The 22471-nt window shown below is 49.3% G+C and overlaps 1 protein-coding gene across 1 annotated transcript; it reads left to right on the top strand.

Moving 5' to 3' along the window:
* Nucleotides 1-1782: 1782 nt before the first annotated feature.
* Nucleotides 1783-22145, top strand: LOC127323173 (protein IRON-RELATED TRANSCRIPTION FACTOR 2). Its single transcript, XM_071828701.1, has 3 exons — nt 1783-2341; nt 2441-2776; nt 21370-22145. The coding sequence occupies exons 1-3, from the start codon at nt 2033-2035 to the stop codon at nt 21457-21459; spliced, it is 735 nt and encodes a 244-aa protein (XP_071684802.1). The 5' UTR covers nt 1783-2032; the 3' UTR covers nt 21460-22145.
* Nucleotides 22146-22471: the final 326 nt, after the last annotated feature.

Genomic DNA, 22471 nt, shown 5'->3' with positions numbered 1-22471 from the left:
AGATGCCTCACATAGTCACATATAGTACGTGCGCGCCCTTCTTTTTCGTTTCCAGAAAGGGGCAATGCATCTTATAGATTCCAGTAGATATAGTATTGTCGACCTGACCTAGCCAGCCACTAGCTAGTGGATCCGCTATATTATAAAAAACTGTTACACGGCAACATAAACAATCAATCCATTGTCAAAATAAGTAAGTAATTGTGTGGCTAAGCATACGTGCGATCTAGCTCCAACGGCCTCTTACCACAATTCCAATCTTTATATTTTTTCTTGGATTAAGCTAACAGGATTTGGGGTATTCATATTTCTATTTGGTATTTACTTGACACACAAGTTCTCTAGGAAGTCTAAGGGTAAGCTTGATTCAAATGTAACCTGCGGGATTTCAATCCATGGAAATTTAACTTCATTTGCACGATCGAAATATCATTGACTCTTCCTTGAAACAGCCTTATAAAAGAGTCACACATGGCCAAACCAATACAATGTGTTAAAGAGAACAGCCAAGACTTGACACTGAAACCACTGAAACGAGAGATCGAAGTTCCACGACGACACCCACAAGAGGTAACAACACGCACAAGCTGCCACTTCAGAGACAACAAGCCAAAGGTTCACTCAGAGCCCTAGCGCGTCATTTGGGAGGGAATCTTCCACCCGCTCAAACCTATTGCTACGACTTCACCGCGTATGGAATTTGGAGGATTTGAATCCTTACAAAATTTTCTCGCTTGGATCTCTTGATTTTATATGACGGATTGAGTTTGATAGGAATTCTTCCACTAAAAATTTGTGCACTAAAATTTTCAGCAACTCAAATCCCCTAAATATATTATGTTTTTACTACGGTTTGATCAACCAAAGTTTGGTGCAAACACAACCCAATATGACTCAAGTATACTGGATATTGCAATCACCTTTTTTTTGTATTCGTGTGGTTTTGGATTCATGTGAATCAAAGAGACTAGCTCATAAAAAAATATTTATCTGATGTCTGTCACGAGTGGGATTTGGAATAAATATTTGAACTCACATTTGGTATGAATCAATATTATCCTAATTAACTTGGTCTCAAACCTCAATTTTTGCAAGTCCGAGTACCTGGTACACTTCTTCTCTATCTCTCTTCATTTCTATCCTTATTTTTTCAAACTCCTACAATTCAAGAAAACCCTTATTGATTTACATCTACTCTTAAAACACTAGAAATGCAATAAAACAAATCAAGTAAAATCAATTTTAGACTACTCATAGTGAGAGTAACTAAGGTAGTAACATGAAACTACATGCATTGCCAACTATATTACCATAACATTACAACTTTCAAGGTACAATAACTCTACAAGCTAATTAATTTTTTTCCGAAATGGGAGCATAGCTTCAGCCTCTGCATCGCAGAGATGCACACCCTTTATATTATATTATTACAAGGTTCAGTAGTATCAGTTTCACATCTCATGGATCATTCAAAGTAGCAGCAAAAATCAACCATGTAAACATCTAACATAGATGATGCTACATCTAAGTTACTATGCACTGTGAAGGTAATAACATCGACTAGTGTCATATACATAACACTATCCTATGTTACTCCCCACTATGACTAGTCTGTTAGTGTATGAAGTAGAAAAAACTTAAAAAGTCATTGTATTTGTTGTTACCCTGGAGACTTAATTAGACACGTCCCTACTATCTGGAAAAGTCGTAGTAGCTAGTATGTGACACTGACACCCCCTCATCACCTGCACCTATATAAATGGAAGGTCACAGGTCCGGAATTGGCTCAAGCTGACTCCAGACGAAAAATAGTTTGGGAGTAGTTAGAACGCTAATCACAGCTCTTAAAAACTCCATTAGGAAGGGTCTTCTCCTACTAGTAGCAGGCAGGGTAGGTTATCTCTCGGCTCTAGCTAGCGTCTAACAAAAAATAATGCCGTCAATTTCCTACATTAGCTAGCTATGTTCCCTCTATCTTTCTCTCATCAGCGCGCCATCAATCCCTAATCAACCTTCGAGCTTCCGGCCGGCAATGGGGCACCAGCCCCAGCTCTTCAACGACCCTTTCGCCAGCAGCATCTCCTCGCTTGAGGCGGACATCTTCACCGGCGCGGGTGGCCACCAGCAATGGCCGGAACTCGACCTCGACCTCGACGGCATCCCGGTGGCCCTGACAGCAACCAACGCTGGCACCTCCTCGGGCGGCTACGGCTCCGCCGGCGGCGATGGCCCAGGCTCACACCGCAAGATCAGCCACAACGCGTACGAGCGCGACCGCCGCAAACAGCTCAACGGGCTCTACTCTTCCCTCCGCTCCCTCCTCCCGGACACCGATCACACCGTGCGTTCTACAAAATTCTCAAATCAAATTGATACGTCCCGATCGATCATTTAATTCACCTGCAAACCTCTGATCGACCGATGCATCTTCGATTTGCAGAAGAAGCTGAGCATTCCGATCACGGTGACGAAGGCGCTCAAGTACATTCCGGAGCTGCAGAAGCAGGTGGATGGTCTGGAAAAGAAGAAGGAACAGCTGACCCGGGCGAACTGCAAGCCGGGAGTTCTCAGCATCAGGGAGAACGCGGCCCCGATCGTCTCCGCCACCTGCATCGACGAAACGGACGTCATGGTCCAGGTCAGCCTGCTGAGCAACACGGCCGGAGCTCTGCCCATGTCCAAGTGCATCAAAGTGCTGGAGAACGAAGGGCTTCGCGTTGTCAGCTCGTCCACCTCCGCGTTTCAGAACAAGACGTTCTATAGCCTCCATCTTCAGGTACACATCTGTCATTTTCACTTGACGCTGCCACCTATGTTTACTTGTTCTTAGCAAATACTACTCACTACGGGGAAGACGCCGTGGGCCGACGGCCCCGCACCGTCGGCACAGGTAAGCTCACCGTCGGCACCGTCTCTGCCGACGGTCACCGTCGGCGTACCGGCGTCGGCACAGATGGCGTCGGGGTTCGCGCGGGCACCGTCGGCGTACCACGACACCGTCGGCACAGGCGTACGCCGACGGCTGGACGGTGGCCGTCGGCCTGCCCATCGTCGGCACACTCATCTCGCCGTCACGCCGCTGCCGTCAACGTGCCCCCTTGTGCCGACGGTTTCACCGTCGGCACAGTTTCATTTTTTTTTTTCCCAGAACCGGCGGGAAATCGTGCTGATTTGAACTGGAAAAAAACGCGCGCTGGGCCTGACTGTGCCGACGGTGTCACCGTCGGCACAGACCTGCCATTTGGCACAGCTACGGGCCTGTGCCGACGGTGACACCGTCGGCACACCCCGGTCCCGTTTTTTATGATTTTTTCCAAATTTGGCCTCGTTTGCTCGTAAAATCGCAGAAAATGCACGTATTATAGGATTGAATATGCAGTAACATATATATCACCATATAGCACACAGATATCACCGTATAGCACCAAATCTCACAAATATAGCATCAAATCTCACAAATAGCACAAATATAGCATACAAGACCATGGTACATACACCGGATCCACTACAAAGATGGAGCGTGTCATCATGTGCTAGTACAATGTAGAAACTATGGTGGTGCACCACCCGAGTGACGATCTAGCTACGTACGATCTAGCTCCGAGTGGGTGAAGTGAGGCCGCTGTATCTCGACGGTGCTCGGGGAGGTAGAACCACGACGAGAGCCACCGGAACCAGAAAAATGCCGAGGTTCGCGTAAGCACCAGGAGAATGGCGACCGGGGTGCATCGGCGTACCACAAGGAGTGTCGTTCCCGGATTCTCCCAATCCCTACATGTTGGAGGGAGTTAGCAACTTAGCCATGTCACACCAAGTTAGCAACTTAGCCAAGTTAGCAACTTACCGGGTCAACCGACGCCGACGCTTGTACATGATATAGAACTCCTCCTTGGACGGGAACACCGGCGCCGGCCCCGGATGAGGTGGCTCTGGAGTGGTTCCTCTCGCACTCCAGTCATCATTAACCGAGTGAAATTCTGCTAGAAACGGGAGATATAGCTCAGATTCAAACATGGGGACTTATGATGTTTTGCAACCATAGAGATTGAAACTTACCGCCATCTCGGTTGCTCGTCCACCGGACATAGGCATCTTTCACAAGGTCATGCTCCTTAACCTTCTCGAGATACTCCTCGTAAGCTACCGCATAGGCCTCCTCGAGCTGAGTCTACAATTTCAGAAATAATGCGTCTCATCAACATAGCCATTCAGGAACAAGAGTCAAAACAGAGGATGAAAGTGTGGATGACTTACATCAACCTCTACCCGAGAACGGCATGTAGTCCGCGAGGAGGTAGCGTAGCTGCCGGAGGGGAGGGTAGCCTTGATCTGCGTGGAAGTTCCTCCGAGGCTTGAAACCCCCAAAGCAAGGCAGGCAGACGTCCATGCGGCTGGCCGGACCCCGCCAAAGATCATCGCCACCTCGTCGACCGGCTCGGTCATAGGGTCCTCCACCTCTGGATGGAGCTTGGCGTACTCCTCGCAAAGATCTTTCCTTGTTCTCTTTGGCCTTGCCGTAGTACATCTCAGGCGCGGGCCGAGGCTCGTTCGGACCGGGCGTCACCAGCTTCATGTGCGTCCACGCTTCCATCTCACCAAGTTCCCTCCCGAGCTTCTTCCCCGCATCACAAAACAAATGTTATGCATATCATCGAAAATCAAAAAATGCAGCTTGTTCCATTTTTATATGTACTGTACGCTCCCGATAGCGATCGGTGCTGCTGCTCCCCGCAAAGGTGTGTTCCCTGAGAACCACGGTTGGCCTTGTTCCGGTCGCTCACGGCCTTGAAATCGGGGTTTTCGCCGACCCAATTCTTGACCAACTCCATGAAGGCGGCCCTCTTATTATTATCAGCCCAATGTGGTACAACCTGCAAAATCAAAACTCATTTGAAGAACAAACAATATAGTTGCAAGTTAGCCGCGGTACATAGAATCGCATTGACAATTACTTACCGACATGAACTCATCTATCGTCATAGCCGGGGCGAGTCCCTGCACAATCTCGGGCTTTGTGTACCGACGCCCGCTCAAAGCATAGAAGTGGCCGATGCACGTGATCCTCTGGTTGTACCACCGCTGCCGTGTCAACTTCCGACACATGTTACGGAGCACCACGTCCGCCCTATCCTTATGCTCGCCGCCACCCTATAATTGCGCTGCAATCAAGCATAACAGAAAGTGTGAGAGGCATGAGTTATCACGGTGGGGTTATCAACTACATATGAACGAAACCCAAAGAGTATGCATTACGTACCCAAAACTTCTTGATCACGGCGTCGGCGGCGGAAGCAAAGCCAGGGTAAGGCGCTATCTCATAGTCTTCCCAAGTGTAGGCTAGCTTGGACTCGCCCCCAAGGATCGGAGTGTACATCCCCGGCCGCATTTCCTAATAGCAGCTCCAATCGTACTCCCCGGCACGCGGACATTCTTCCCCGTGTATGTGAAATTCCTGCACAATTATCAAACATTAGAAAATGCTAAGTGTCATAACGAAAATGAAATCACCTTACTACTTACTCTATCCGTCCCGGGACAAGGAGCCACTTCTCATCCTCCGTAGCAGGTTCCTTACTCTCATCGGGAACCCGCGCTTCCCCACGAATCCGCAACTTCTTCGGAGCCATCTCCGTCGAAGCCTCCTCGTCCCTAGACTCCTCCTCCTCCTCCCTAGTGTCCTCCTCCTCCTCCCTAGTGTCCTCCTCCTCGTCCGCCGATCGTGAAGCCACCGAGCCGTGCGCAGGGAATGTCAGCTAGAAGGAGCCGTGCATTCCCCCTCGTCCTCCAGCTCGTCCTCCCCTCGTCCTCCAGCTCGTCCTCCCCCTCGTCCTCCAGCCTCGTCCTCCCCTCGTCCTCCCCGTCCTCCGTCTGCGTCTTCGTAACGCCGGGTGGGAATAATGGGTCTTGCACTCCGTCCGGAAGCACCCGGCCCCGGCTTCCGCCGATGCATCCGATCAAGCAAGGAGCTCGATGATGCCTTCCGTCCGCTCATATTGGGCAATTACCTGCATAAGAAAAAGAGAAAATAATTAATAAGCATGTTGAAAATTAATAAGCATAATGACAAATATAGGTACTAAGCATAATGAAAAATGTAGGTATTAAGCATAATGACAAATGTATGTATTAAGCATAATGATAATGTAGGTACTAAGCATAATGACAAATGTATGTATTAAGCATAATGATAATGTAGGTACTAAGCATAAAAGACCCTCACCATTCATCACCACTCTCATCTCTAGGCATTGGGTTCTCAGCCTCACTATCAAAATCAGTATCATATGAGTATTCATGGTCGGCATTGGGTTCCGGTTGAGTCTCGACAATGTTGTCTTTGCTCGCATGGCGCTTGGTGAGCATAGCTATGTCCTTCAGGTCCACCACGGTCTCACCACGCATTTGTACATCGTTGTGGAGATCCCGAAGACCTATGTCTATTTGAAGAGCCCCGAACTGCTTCTTCCTCTTGATAGAAAATTCCCTCATATGTTACCGGGTCAATGTTGTTGTAATCGTCCTCTGAGGGGATGGGTAGCTTACCATGTGGCGATACCTGAACACGACTTCCCAGCCCATGAGTTCCTCATTCGACATGGGTAGGACAAATAATAAACTTGCTTGGTTTGGTGAGCCACAACATAGACGTCGGATCCGCTTGTAGGTGGTTGTAGGCCTAACTTCAACTAAACCAATGGAAGGGGTGCTTCTCATTCCACCGTGTGGGTCAAACCAGTGGCATTTGAACACAAAGAGCTTGAGTTCTATGTTTGCGTTGTTGAACGTCAACTCGTATACCTTTTGTAACCTTCCATAGTAATCAAGATCATCGGCTCCGTGGTGTAGACCCCAGTATTTATTGTTTTTGCATTAGGCCGGTTCTTCGGTGAAACTCCGTATGGAAGCGATACCCATTTACATCATACTTCTCATGCGTATGGACTCTACGGTTAAAACCCCGGGAAACGCATCTCAACTCATCTCGTCATCTCAACGTTGGGATCAGCTCCCTACAAGTTCAGTTCAGATTATTTTGTGCATTAGTTACGTGTAATAAGACAAGTCACGGATTGCAAAGTAAGAGGAACATTTGAGAAATTACTTTTTCATGGAACCAGTTCACGAAGCTTTTATTTAAGGGCGGGGCACCCTCTTTCGTAAGAGTGTACCACTGCGTGGGAGTGGGACCATTTCTTCCCGACCACATTTCATCATGGAATTGGCTGAAAGGAGAAAATACGTATTAGACCAAAACCAAGTTATCGGTTGCAAAGTATTTGGTTCATCATTTTACCTCATGAAATCGACCACTTCCTCCATGTTCATAAGCACGTAAAGCATTATGCAATCCTTCTCTTCTGGCGAAATGTTCTCCACTTTTGAGGCACCGGCCTTGCCACCGGGATATTTGAAGAGCAAGAGCTTTGGGTCACGGTTGGGCTCATCGGAATTGTACCGAGCGACCGGGTTATGCTTAGTGGGCACATCATTGGCATAGTACATTGTCGTGGCGTCTGCCATCTCATGGAGGAGAGTTGCCTCAGCTATGCATGCTTCAATCTTATTTTTGTTTCCACATTTGTACCGAATATATTTGAACTCCCTCTCAATACAAAACTGCCAACGATATCGCACCGGTCCCCCAAGAGTGCCTCGTTGGCGAGATGCACGATGAGATGTAACATCGGAGTGAAGAAGCCTGGGGGGAATATCATCTCTAACTTGCATAGCATGTCCGGCACTTGCTGCTGCAGCTTCTCAATCACCTCGGTACATATCTGCTTAGCACAGACCGTGCGGAAAAATGGCTCACCTCCGCAAGCACTCGCTGCACATGATCGGGAGATACCCTCGAAGCATCACCGGCATCAGCCGCTCAATCCATATATGATAGTCGTGACTCTTGAGCCCGTTTATTTTTCCCGTAGCAAGATTGACTCCCTTACTCATATTCGAACAATAACCATCGTGGAACATCACGTCATATTTGAGCCACGTAAATGCCTCCTTCTTGTCGGCGCTATCAAGACAAGACTTGGCATGCGGCTTTAACCAACCTTTTCGATTGCCCTCGTGAGGCTGCATGTGTAGAGCCACCCCGTCACATATCTCCTCAATATCGACTCTAGCTGAAACATTATCCCTTGACTTGCCCGGTATGTTGCAAGAGGTGTTAAGGAATGCCTCCCCACAATTCTTTTCGGTGTGCATCATATCGATATTATGGGGAAGTTCAAGGTCCTTGTAATACTCGAGCTCATATGCCCGCTATGTGAGTCCAGCTTGTGCGTTTTACCATATCCCTCAAATTGGTGGCCGGGTTCCTTACTAGGTGGAGAGCACGTAGCTCAAGCATCAACAGCTGCACCATTGAACTTTGGTATTTCTTTATGTTCAAGCACAACTACGCCTTTCGTGAAGTTTTTCTTGTCGATCTGAACCGATGCCCCTGGACTGAGGAACTTGCGGTGTTTGTCAAAGGCAACATATTTGTGTCCAGCTTTTAGGTGCCTGAATTCTAGTTCGTGCTCGCACACTGGCATGGAAACTTACCAGCTGTACTATGCCCACAGAATAGGGCGTACCCGGTAGGTCATGCATCGAATAGTGGAACCAAACTTTCATGATGAAGTTTCTCTTTGATGCTCGGTCGTATGTCAATGTACCGTGATGCCACGAGTGGTGCAAATCATCCACAAGTGGTTGCATTAAGACACTCAATTTCTTCCCTGGATATTCAGGCCCTGGAAGGATCATCGACAAGAATATGTTCTTCCTTTGCATTACGACTCCGGGAGGGAGATTGAGCGGAATAACAAACACGGGCCAGCAGCTGTACGCGGCAGTCGACATACCATATGGGTTGAATCCATCGGTTGCTATCGCAATTCTAACATTCCGAGCCTCACTTGCCTCATTTGGGTGCTTTTGATCGAAGCGCTTCCATGATTGACCATCGATGGATGTACCATGGGTACCCGTTTCTTCTCGTCTTGCAATCTTATCCCGGTCTTATGCCATGTCATCTGCTTGGCGTCTCCTCGAACATGTAAAGCCGCTGGATTCTTTTGATGAATGGGAGATAACGAAGAATCTTTATGGCTACCTTTGTCCGCCTCTTCGACCATTGCCTACATCTACCTCATGATACCTAGAGTGACCACACTTGGCACAAGATTTGTCATCCGCATAGTCTTTCCAAAACAAAAGGCAAAGTTTTGGACAGACATCATATGTTACATAATCCATTTTCAATGCTTTCAAGATTTTCTTCGTTTCGTACATGGTCTTGGGCAAGCAATGACCTTCGTGCAACATGTTACCTACTGTGCTCGTGAGTCTTTTCAAAGGATGCTCGAGTACTCTCAAACATGCACTTGTCGGCTAGCAATCGCGTGATGCCATCAAGTTGAGACATTTTTGCACCCGGTTATAGAGGCCTCATAGCTGAGGCAATAATATCAATGATGGCCATCGCGGTTGGCTCAGGTTCCTCCTCCGGAAGTTCCTCCGGTTGTGGCGGTCCCTCCGGTTCGTGCGGTTCCTCCGGTTCGACTGTTCGTCCCATGGTAACTCGGCATGTCAGCATCCCGAAGATGATCTAGCAAGTGTAAGATGGCATCGTTCTCATTGCCATCGATGCGGTGCCGCATCACCTCACCTCTATCACGTTCGTGCCGAGAAAAGTCGACCGGGGGGTCGTAGTCACGCATATACCCATTCCACCAAAGGTGTTTAGTCATCTCTAGAATATCCTTAGGATGACGCCTCCCGGCAGACATTGCAAGGGCAACGGGGACGAACAATCCCCTTCGAACCACGAGCTAACTCCTTCACTAACAAATCGGTCTTCCATTTCCATTCATCTCGTCACTTGAGTCGAACTAACACGGCCACCGTACATCCACTCATTATCAGCCATCCCGCTTTATTGCGTGACAAACAACAAATAGTAGCATGAAATTGAATGCATCATATTTTTATTTTTCTACCGGCGAAACGCGTGCATCAACCTACATCTCTACTAGGTGGGCTCCTAGCAGCTCTCGACCCGTAGTTGGGCACGTTCTCCACGCTGGTGCGAGACAGAATTTCGGCAAGACCTCCTCGCTGCTCTCCCGATACACGTCTCGGCAAAAAGCCGAGAGGATGTGCATCCGGAGAACAACAGTGGAGGCGCTCGACGAAATCCTGTCTCGCACCCGAGCAGAACATGGAAAACGTACCCAACTACGGGTCCGGCGACTGTCCCGTAAATGCCACAAGCGTTACGGTTCAAAATATGCTGACCACTAATGCATATTTATCCGCGTAACGCTATGCGACGGGAATTGACACCTAGGTTACGCGACTTGACGGATAAATTAAATCTAATGACATAAAAAATGCGAAGGGGAGTCGGCAATTCAGCTCACCCTCGGCTGTAGAGGAAGTAGTCGAACAACCGGCGATGTCGACGGTCGTAGAGATGCGCCGCAAGATCCGGGTCGTCACGCGGGGTGCTCACTACGGTACCTAGTTAAAATAATAAAAATTTGTCAATGCAAATTTCAATTTCCATTTCTATTCCTTCATTTTCATTTCAATTTACATTACAATTTCAATTTCAATTTCCAAATTCTTTACTTCATTTCAATTTCAATTTCAATTTGCAAATTCTATTTCAATTTGAAAATTTACAATTAGAATTCTATTTTCAATTTCAATTTCAATTTCAATTTCAATTCAATTTCAATTTCAATTTGCAAATTGTTTACTTCATTTCAATTTTAATTTGCAAATTTACATTACATTACAATTACAATTACCTACCTAATTGCAAAAACTAAAAAGCGGAAAAAGAAACTTACCGGGGGCAGTGGGGCAGGGCTGCGGGACGGCGCGGTGGATGGCTGCGGCGGGACGGCGCGGGGGCAGGCGGCGGCGGCCGGAGGACGGCGGCGGCGGCTGGGCAGGGCGGCGGGTCGGGAGGACGGCGGGGCGGCGCGGCAGGGCGTGGGCGCGGGCCGGGTGAGGGCGTGGCGCGGCGGCGTGGCGGCGGCAGGGCGGCGCGGCGCGCGGGGCAGGCGTGGCGGCGGCCGGAGGACGGCGGCGGCGCTGCAGGGCGGCGGGTCGGGAGGACGGCGGCGGCGCGGGGCAGGGCGTGGGCGCGGGCCGGGGAGGGCGTGGTGCGGGCGGCAGGCGGCGGCAGTGGCGGCGGCGGCGCGGGCAGGGCGTGGCGCGGGCGCAGGCGGCGGGAGGACGGCGGCGGCGCTGGGGCAGGGCGGCGGCGGCGCGCGCGGGGGAGGCGTGGGCGCGGGGGAAGGGCGTGTTTGGGGATGAGGCAGGCGGCTCGCGTCGACCCCACTTAAGTGGGGTTCTCGTGTCGACGGTTAGCTTGAGGCCGACGGTCACCGTCGGCACACCTTTTTTTTTTTTTTTTTTTTTTTTTTAGACTCTTTTTCTATTTGTATTATAGATGTGTGTATGCATCCATATATGTATATACATGTTTTTTTTATCAAAACTTCAAGCCAAGAATACCAAGGTTTAGGATTTACGGCTACACCGCACATGTTCTTCTCCTCGGTGCTCATCCATGCTCATTTATCGCCCGCTAAAATATATAGCCTAGTCCTTTCTAACCGTTTGAATTATTAGCTAGTGCATTAATTCAATATAATATAAGAGTCGGGAGGTCTCAAGTTCAACCCCGACTAACACACTTTCTAATGTAAAAATGGTTGCGGACTCCTATCTATGCATGTTTGTTGTCTTCTAGTTAGACCTCCTTTGTCCATCCTCAAAGTGTGTCGACGGTTAGGTCATAGGTACATGTGCATGCCATGTGGACACACACAAATTTTGGGGCCATTCCCTAGGTCCGATGCTCGATTTCTGACGAAACCCTAGTTCTGTTGACCGCGCCGTCTACCCCTTTGATCGCATCCCATCGGGGGTCCCCCGGTGGGCGTATGCCTACGTTTGAGCTTGGTTAGGTCATAGGTACATGTGGAAACAAGTACCATCCCCTATGATCCCAAGGTTCTCTCCGGTTCACCTCCGAGGGAGTTCCCCCCTATACATGCAGACCGCCTAAGTGTAGGAACCCCATCTCCGAGAAGCCGGCACACCCGGAGGGGGTAGCATTGGATATAGAACCATCTCAAATCACTTTTGTGCATGCCATGTGGACACACACAACTTTTGGGGCCATTCCCTAGGTCCGATGCTCGATTTCTGACGAAACCCTAGTCTCCGTTGGACCGCGTCGTCTACCCCTTTGATCGCATCCCATCGGGGTCCCCGGTGGGCGTATGCCTACGTTTGAGCTTGGTTAGGTCATAGGTACATGTGGAAACAAGTACCATCCCCTATGATCCCAAGGTTCTCTCCGGTTCACCTCCGAGGGAGTTCCCCCTATACATGCAGACCGCCTAAGTGTAGGAACCCCATCTCCGAGAAGCCGGCACACCCGGAGGGGGTAGCATTGGATATAGAACCATCTCAAATCACTTTTGTGCATGCCATGTGGACACACACAACTTTTGGGGCCATTCCCTAGGTCCGATGCTCGATTTCGACGAAACCCTAGTTCCGTTGGACCGCGTCGTCTACCCCTTTGATCGCATCCCATCTGGGGTCCCCCGGTGGGCGTATGCCTACGTTTGAGCTTGGTTAGGTCATAGGTACATGTGGAAACAAGTACCATCCCCTATGATCCCAAGGTTCTCTCCGGTTCACCTCCGAGGAGTTCCCCCTATACATGCAGACCGCCTAAGTGTAGGAACCCCATCTCCGAGAAGCCGGCACACCCGGAGGGGGTAGCATTGGATATAGAACCATCTCAAATCACTTTTGTGCATGCCATGTTGACACAGACCACTGTTGGGGCCATTCCCTAGGTCCGATGCTCGATTTCCCGACGAAACCCTAGTTCGTTGGACCGCGTCGTCTACCCCTTTGATCGCATCCCATCGGGTTCCCCCGGTGGGCGTATGCCTACGTTTGAGCTTGGTTAGGTCATAGGTACATGTGGAAACAAGTACCATCCCCTATGATCCCAAGGTTCTCTCCGGTTCACCTCCGAGGGAGTTCCCCCCTATACATGCAGAATCTGCCTAAGTGTAGGAACCCCATCTCCGAGAAGCCCGCACACCCTCAGGGGGTAGCCTTGGATATAGAACCATCTCAAATCGCTTTTGGGCGTGCCAGGTGGACACACACAACTTTTGGGGCCATTCCCTAGGTCCGATGCTCGATTTGCTGACGAAACCCTAGTTCTGTTGACCGCGCCGTCTACCCCTTTGATCGCATCCCATCGGGGTCCCCGGTGGGCGTATGCCTACGTTTGAGCTTGGTTAGGTCATAGGTACATGTGGAAACAAGTACCATCCCCTATGATCCCAAGGTTCTCTCCGGTTCACCTCCGAGGGAGTTCCCCCCTATACATGCAGAATCTGCCTAAGTGTAGGAACCCCATCTCCGAGAAGCCGGGCACACCCGGAGGGGGTAGCATTGGATATAGAACCATCTCAAATCACTTTTTACATGCCATGTGGACACACACAAATTTTGGGGCCATTCCCTAGGTGCGATGCTCGATTTCTGACGAAACCCTAGTTCTGTTGACCGCGCCGTCTACCCCTTTGACTGCGTCCCATCGGGGTTCCCCCGGTGGGCGTATGCCTGCGTTTGAGCTTGGTTAGGTCATAGGTACATGTGGAAACAAGTACCATACCCTATGATCCCAAGGTTCTCTCCGGTTCACCTCCGAGGGAGTTCCCCCTATACACGCAGACCGCCTAAGTGTAGGAACCCCATGTCCGAGAAGCCGGCACACCCGGAGGGGGTTGCATTGGATATATCACCCTCTCAAATCACTTTTGTGCATGCCATGTGGACACACACAACTTTTGGGGCCATTCCCTAGGTCCGATGCTCGATTTCTGACGAAACCCTAGTTCTGTTGACCGCGCCGTCTACCCCTTTGATCGCGTCCCATCGGGGTTCCCCGGTGGGCGTATGCCTGCGTTTGAGCTTGGTTAGGTCATAGGTACATGTGGAAACAAGTACCATACCCTATGATCCCAAGGTTCTCTCCGGTTCACCTCCGAGGGAGTTCCCCCTATACACGCAGACCGCCTAAGTGTAGGAACCCCATGTCCGAGAAGCCGGCACACCCGAGGGGGTAGCATTGGATATAGAACCATCTCAAATCACTTTTGTGCATGCCATGTGGACACACACAACTTTTGGGGCCATTCCCTAGGTCCGATGCTCGATTTACGACGAAACCCTAGTTCCGTTGACCGCGCCGTCTACCCTTTGATCGCGTCCCATCGGGGTTCCCCCGGTGGGCGTATGCCTGCGTTTGAGCTTGGTTAGGTCATAGGTACATGTGGAAACAAGTACCATACCCTATGATCCCAAGGTTCTCTCCGGTTCACCTCCGAGGGAGTTCCCCCCTATACACGCAGAATCTGCCTAAGTGTAGGAACCCCATGTCCGAGAAGCCGGGCACACCCGGAGGGGGTAGCATTGGATATAGAACCATCTCAAATCACTTTTGTGCATGCCATGTGGACACACACAACTTTTGGGGCCATTCCCTAGGTGCGATGCTCGATTTCTGACGAAACCCTAGTTCCGTTGGACCGCGCCGTCTACCCCTTTGATCGCGTCCCATCGGGGTTCCCCGGTGGGCGTATGCCTGCGTTTGAGCTTGGTTAGGTCATAGGTACATGTGGAAACAAGTACCATACCCTATGATCCCAAGGTTCTCTCCGGTTCACCTCCGAGGGAGTTCCCCCTATACACGCAGACCGCCTAAGTGTAGGAACCCCATGTCCGAGAAGCCGGCACACCCGAGGGGGTAGCATTGGATATAGAACCATCTCAAATCACTTTTGTGCATGCCATGTGGACACACACAACTTTTGGGGCCATTCCCTAGGTGCGATGCTCGATTTCTGACGAAACCCTAGTTCAGGTGACCGAGCCGTCTACCCCAAAGACTCCGTCCCATCGGGGTTCCCCCGGTGGGCGTATGCCTGCGATTGAGCTTGGTTAGGGCATCGGTTCATGTGGACACATGTACCTTACCCTATGATCCCAAGGTTCTCTCCGGTTCACCTCCGAGGGAGTTCCCCCTATACACGCAGACCGCCTAAGTGTAGGAACCCCATGTCCGAGAAGCCGGGCACACCCGGAGGGGTAGCATTGGATATAGAACCATCTCAAATCACTTTTGTGCATGCCATGTGGACACACACAACTTTTGGGGCCATTCCCTAGGTGCGATGCTCGATTTCTGACGAAACCCTAGTTCTCGTTGACCGCGCCGTCTACCCTTTGATCGCGTCCCATCGGGGTTCCCCGGTGGGCGTATGCCTGCGTTTGAGCTTGGTTAGGTCATAGGTACATGTGGAAACAAGTACCATACCCTATGATCCCAAGGTTCTCTCCGGTTCACCTCCGAGGGAGTTCCCCCTATACACGCAGACCGCCTAAGTGTAGGAACCCCATGTCCGAGAAGCCGGCACACCCGAGGGGGTAGCATTGGATATAGAACCATCTCAAATCACTTTTGTGCATGCCATGTGGACACACACAACTTTTGGGGCCATTCCCTAGGTGCGATGCTCGATTTCGACGAAACCCTAGTTCCGTTGACCGCGCCGTCTACCCCTTTGATCGCGTCCCATCGGGGTTCCCCGGTGGGCGTATGCCTGCGTTTGAGCTTGGTTAGGTCATAGGTACATGTGGAAACAAGTACCATACCCTATGATCCCAAGGTTCTCTCCGGTTCACCTCCGAGGGAGTTCCCCCTATACACGCAGACCGCCTAAGTGTAGGAACCCCATGTCCGAGAAGCCGGCACACCCGTGAGGGGGTAGCATTGGATATAGAACCATCTCAAATCACTTTTGTGCATGCCATGTGGACACACACAACTTTTGGGGCCATTCCCTAGGTGCGATGCTCGATTTCGACGAAACCCTAGTTCCGTTGACCGCGCCGTCTACCCTTTGATCGCGTCCCATCGGGGTTCCTCTGGGCGTATGCCTGCGTTTGAGCTTGGTTAGGTCATAGGTACATGTGGAAACAAGTACCATACCCTATGATCCCAAGGTTCTCTCCGGTTCACCTCCGAGGGAGTTCCCCCTATACACGCAGACCGCCTAAGTGTAGGAACCCCATGTCCGAGAAGCCGGCACACCCGGAGGGGGTAGCATTGGATATAGAACCATCTCAAATCACTTTTGTGCATGCCATGTGGACACACACAACTTTTGGGGCCATTCCCTAGGTGCGATGCTCGATTTCTGACGAAACCCTAGTTCGTTGACCGCGCCTGCCTACCCCTTTGATCGCGTCCCATCGGGGTTCCCCGGTGGGCGTATGCCTGCGTTTGAGCTTGGTTAGGTCATAGGTACATGTGGAAACAAGTACCATCCCCTATGATCCCAAGGTTCTCTCCGGTTCACCTCCGAGGGAGTTCCCCCTATACACGCAGACCGCCTAAGTGTAGGAACCCCATGTCCGAGAAGCCGGCACACCCGGAGGGGGTAGCATTGGATATAGAACCATCTCAAATCACTTTTGTGCATGCCATGTGGACACACACAACTTTTGGGGCCATTCCCTAGGTCCGATGCTCGATTTCTGACGAAACCCTAGTTCCGTTGACCGCGCCGTCTACCCTTTGATCGCGTCCCATCGGGGTTCCCCGGTGGCGTATGCCTGCGTTTGAGCTTGGTTAGGTCATAGGTACATGTGGAAACAAGTACCATACCCTATGATCCCAAGGTTCTCTCCGGTTCACCTCCGAGGGAGTTCCCCCTATACACGCAGACCGCCTAAGTGTAGGAACCCCATGTCCGAGAAGCCGGGCACACCCGGAGGGGGTAGCATTGGATATAGAACCATCTCAAATCACTTTTGTGCATGCCATGTGGACACACACAACTTTTGGGGCCATTCCCTAGGTGCGATGCTCGATTTCTGACGAAACCCTAGTTCTGTTGACCGCGCCTGCCTACCCCTTTGATCGCGTCCCATCGGGGTTCCCCGGTGGGCGTATGCCTGCGTTTGAGCTTGGTTAGGTCATAGGTACATGTGGAAACAAGTACCATCCCCTATGATCCCAAGGTTCTCTCCGGTTCACCTCCGAGGGAGTTCCCCCCTATACACGCAGACCGCCTAAGTGTAGGAACCCCATGTCCGAGAAGCCGGGCACACCCGGAGGGGGTAGCATTGGATATAGAACCATCTCAAATCACTTTTGTGCATGCCATGTGGACACACACAACTTTTGGGGCCATTCCCTACGTGCGATGCTCGATTTCTGACGAAACCCTAGTTCTGTTGACCGCGCCGTCTACCCCTTTGACTGCGTCCCATCGGGGTTCCCCCGGTGGGCGTATGCCTGCGTTTGAGCTTGGTTAGGTCATAGGTACATGTGGAAACAAGTACCATCCCCTATGATCCCAAGGTTCTCTCCGGTTCACCTCCGAGGGAGGTCCCCCTATACATGCGTAATCTCTCCCGCCCTTTTTTGCCCCCCACCCATTTCCCGCCGTTTCTCTCCCGCCCTTTTTTCCCACCCACCCTTTCCCGCTCCTTCTCTCCCGCCCTTTTTTCCCGCCCACCCTTTCCCGCTGCTTCTCTCCCGCCCTTTTTTCCCGCCCACCCTTTCCCGCCCATTCTCTCCCGCCATGTTTTCCCGCCATTTCAGCCCCTCGTCGGCCTATATATAGCCATGGCTTCTCCACTAACAGCACCAGCAACATTTCTCCCTTCATCACTTCTCTCATCCAATAGAACCACAAAATCCTCTGAGCTGAGCTGCCGCTGAGATGGCTCCTCGTCGCCGTAGCAACACGGGCTTCATCGGCGTCGCTCGCGGCCTGCGGGACATTTCGCGGCTGAAATCACCGCCGGTGGTACGCGTGTGTGGCTCGGCACCTTCTACACGAAGGAGGCTGCTGCCCGCGCATACGACGTTGCGGCTTGGAGGTTTGGCCGGCCGCGCCACGAAATGAACTTCCCGGAGGTCAGGTCTCTGACGGAAGCTCGTAGTCTCTCATCGAGCCACTACTTCGCTCACAGGTGAAGCGCGGCGGCATGTGGCTGGCCAGCGGCGGATTGATACCACCGAGGCGGACGAGCAGTTCATGGCACGGTGGCGCAGACCATCCCGGAGACGTCGAGGCAACGCGCGCATTCTGGAAGGAGAAGCAGACGTACGGAGAGAGAGAGAGGAGGGCGGGAAAGCGGCAGAGGAAGGCCGAGGTTGAAGCAGAGTACGCCAAAGGAGAGGCGTCGACATGGGGGGAGAATGATGAACGGTGGTTGTGGAACCTCACAACCACCGCTTCAGAGGACACCCCCAGCGAGGATGAAGATTTCGACTTCTCTGATTAATATGTGTGTGTCGAGTCCGTGTGTCTAGCGGGTCATGTGTCGACCCAGTGTTCTTTAAATGCTTTGGTTTGTGTGTGGGTCTAGTTCTTTAAGTGTTTTGGTTCATGTGTGTGGGTGTAGTTTCTTTAAGTGTTTGCTTCCTCTCGTGTGGGTGTAGTTCTTTAACTGTTTCGCTTCGTGTGTGGGTCTAGTTCTGTAAGCGCTTTGGTATGTGTGTGAGTCTAGTTATTTAAGTATTTTGTATCGTGTGTGGGTCTTAAGTATTTTGTATCGTGTGTGGGCCATTCACCCCCTCCGAGGTTCGATTTCTGGCGAAGGGGTTCTATACCGCCCTTATACATATATATAGGTTTCCCGCAAAGGGGTTCGCCAAAATAGCAGTGAGAAATAAATAAACAAAAAAAATGATTGGGATTAATAATTATCTCTTTGGTGCCAAAAAAATGGAAAAACAAAAAAATGTGCACAATTTGCTGTGCCGACGGCCTTTTTTGTGCCGTGGGTGACCGTCGGCACAGAAGGCGGGACCTGGGCCAGTCCTCGTGCCGACGGCCGCCACAGGCCAGGCTACCGTCGGCACACTATAGACGGCGCCGTGACAGCCTAACGGCTGGGCCCGCCTGTCTGCTCGTCTGCCGACGGCCGTGGCTGTGCCGACGGTGACCTTCGGGCGCCAAGTTTCTGTGCCGACGGTCCGGGTTGCGCCGACGGTGACCGTCGGTGTAGACAGCTGTGTGCCGACGGTGAACGTACGCCGACGGTCAGCTCCGTCGCCGGTCGACGAGGGCCTCTGTGCCGACGGCCCCGACATTTGGCCGTCGGCACATGGGCTGGCCGTCGGCACATGGAGTTTCTCCCGTAGTGACTTGCTGTTTTCTGAAAATAGATATCGCACGAACCCTCTCGATCTATAAAAAAAATGGCGGGTCCAGATAAAATGATAGGGATTTTGTCTACATAATGCATATGCATTCCACTAGTAGATTTAGAGAATCCCCCAAAAAAGTAGAATTAGAGAATATAGGTACAATGGATCGTGTCAGGGCCTATTAATGGATACTATTCACCATAAAATTAGAACAATGTTTATGTAAGGATCAAAACATTGGCTAGATGCGAAGTGCGGATGAAGTAATTCACTATAACCTATTAGATCATTTGTTTTTTTAGCTTCGGTACACACCTTTCCCGCACTCGTCCCCGTTCACAGCAAATATCAATGGTGGAAGTACATCAAAATTGTTGGGCGGACCAGCCCAAAGAAGACCATTTTTGGGGGGTCAATATTTGTCCTCGCTCTTCTGTGTTTTGGGCTGACCTGGGCAGGTCATGGCCTAGTTTTGTTTGAACATAGGTCCGCCACTGATCGTACAGTACAAGTATATATATAGTGGCTGGTAAGTTTTTGAAATATCTCATTGATGAGTTGGATGGTACAGTTTCAAACATCTTGTGGATGAGTCGTAAGGAATTTATACGCAATACAGAAAGTCCCAAATCAATCACAAGGTGCGGCATGGGCTTTAGCCCAAAATCGCAGACAATACTCCTTACAAATGAAAAATTATATATATGGCCCAACTTGCACTAAATATATCCCTTCAAGAAGGAGAATGCCATTAACATGATAGCTCATAGGCAACACACATGTCCTATGAGGCATGGACTGTTTACTGGTATGATCCATGCTATCACGGTCCTTCTTTATAATGTATGAGTTGGGTTTCGAGCAAGATTACATTTACGTGCTAGCAATAGTACATAATTGAGAAATCATTGCAAGCAAAGGTTGACCGGGATCCATCTTGCGGGCTTCCAGTGTTCTAGCTACAAGGATGTCAACATTTTTTGTTGATCCATCATCATGCCCTTGGCTTGGTGGAGATCGAGGACGACTTCCATGATTCTTGGCATTCTTGTTTCCATGTGTACATGGCAAACATGACACTTGGGTGGATTAGTTTGCTTCTTCCTCCAATTTCTACCAGGTCTTCTTAGTCCATACCAAACTAGTTATAGGTAGGGTGTTGAGATAATGTAGGAATTGACCCGTCTTGGTATTATCCCACCTCCTTGCGAACCCCAACTTCAAGGAGCATCATCGTGCTAGTGAAATTAATGGATGGGTCTTGACAAGGTGCAACACAGAGATATTATAATACAGGCTTGAAGGCCTACCCCTACATCATGCTCCCGCAAACCCTTCGCCAAATCTATTATATTTTAAATGTCCGTGATGGTTAACCAGAAAAAAACAGAAGTATACTAGAAAATCCCACAAAATGCAAACATCATCAAGCGTAATATCAACTTAAATAATCAAGATAGTGAGGGCATGCTAGCATGAAGAGATACAAATCAAGCTCTCACCGTGATTGTTGCAAATGGCTCGATTAAGCCTTCAACTCTTTCTTCGTCATAGTGAATGTAAAATGTCTAACTCCAACAAACAGATAATCAGTTGTTCATAGATAAATGAGATACTACCATTCACACCAAACCGTGTGCAATATTTTACTATGTTTCATTACGTTTAAATTGGACGCAAATTTTTGAACCATGATATAACTTGACAGCACAGAACATAAAGCAGTTAATGGATGGCTGAAACATGCATGCAAGCTAGCGTGCACGCTAGAATCATCATGTTTATCGTTCACATCATTATTACAATCATGCCGACTTGGTGAAATGCAAGGAACCTTCTCCTATCCCTTCCATGCGTACTTCCCCATAAAAGAGTTGATAAATAGTTTGGGTGGGGAAAATAAATATCATGATAACTATTTTATTTGAATCAATATGGCAATTTTTATGTGTCATCTAATTAATTTAAAATTTTCAATAACCACACTAAAAATGTGGCAAACCTAACTAAACGCTAATGCATGTGCATCTTAAAATGTTGATTTGGATTTTCACAAAATAACTTATATTTGCTTCTACTTTGTGTTGAAACAGAGAACCCAACGAACCATGAGCAAGGTGTGTCCTGCGTTCTGTGACGAACTGGAAAATGCCATCAAGAAAAAGGCGGGGATGCATCAGTAACGGATTATAGCATACTGATATGATGTATCTGTACCAGTAGTTTAACTGCCGTGAATCAAAAGGAATTCCATAGATATAGAGAAAACCATAATTAAATAGTACCGAGGCATGGGTGATATAAAGTAGCAGGGCGTGTTCCATGTGATAAACCATTATATTTACTAGGACAAAACCCGTGCGTTGCTACGGATCAAATCATGCGACTATTTTTTTTTTAAATTATTTATTTGTTCAGGTAGGTGCACAATCAGCCATTTTTACAATGGTGACGTTGAGGCCATAACCCATCTAAAAATGTACGCGCGTTTCATCGGTTAAGAAAAATACACAAACAAAAAAATGTAAAATCGACCTAAAAAACGTAAAATCATCTTCCTTCCATTTTACTCTTAAACTTTATCTCCGTAGCAAAAAGCAGAAAGTTGAAAAGGAAAATTCAGAAAACTGAATGGTATGGACGATGCACGAGTTATGCTCATCATTTTTTTCTTGATATTGGTGTAACTACATTTTGACAAAGTTAGAATCAAAGAAGAACCGTGGAGGGACATTAATGTGAAATAGAACTCCGTTTCGTATTTTGTAGTTTGCATCGGCCTTGCTCACAAAGGAGATGTAGTTTATTCTAGAAAAAAATGACATGTCGTAAAAATGTCTTGGCGCTATATATCCTGGTCCCAAAATATAACACCTTCCCTTAAAAAATCAATGTATTGATAGAGATTTGCAGCGTATATGTTTGTTCAAGTTCAGAGTTTTTTGTGTTTATGCTCTGTTTCAGTGTTTGAATATAGATTTGCAGGGTAGATGTTCGTTCATTGTCAGAATTCCTGCGTTTTGCTCTGCAGAAGAAAGAATACATAAAAAGAAAAGGAATTAAAAGATACCTTCTAACCATTGTATGGGACCTGAATAAAGCTGTGAAGTAGTGGCCGACCAAGATGTTGAGCTGTTCCAGAAGCTTCGATGATCACAAGTCCAGAACATTGCAAAAATATTGTGTCGGTAAGGA

The sequence above is a fragment of the Lolium perenne genome, chromosome 3, assembly GCF_019359855.2.
Source record: "Lolium perenne isolate Kyuss_39 chromosome 3, Kyuss_2.0, whole genome shotgun sequence".
NCBI lineage: Eukaryota > Viridiplantae > Streptophyta > Magnoliopsida > Poales > Poaceae > Lolium > Lolium perenne.
This window is presented reverse-complemented; position numbering and strand designations above follow the sequence as displayed.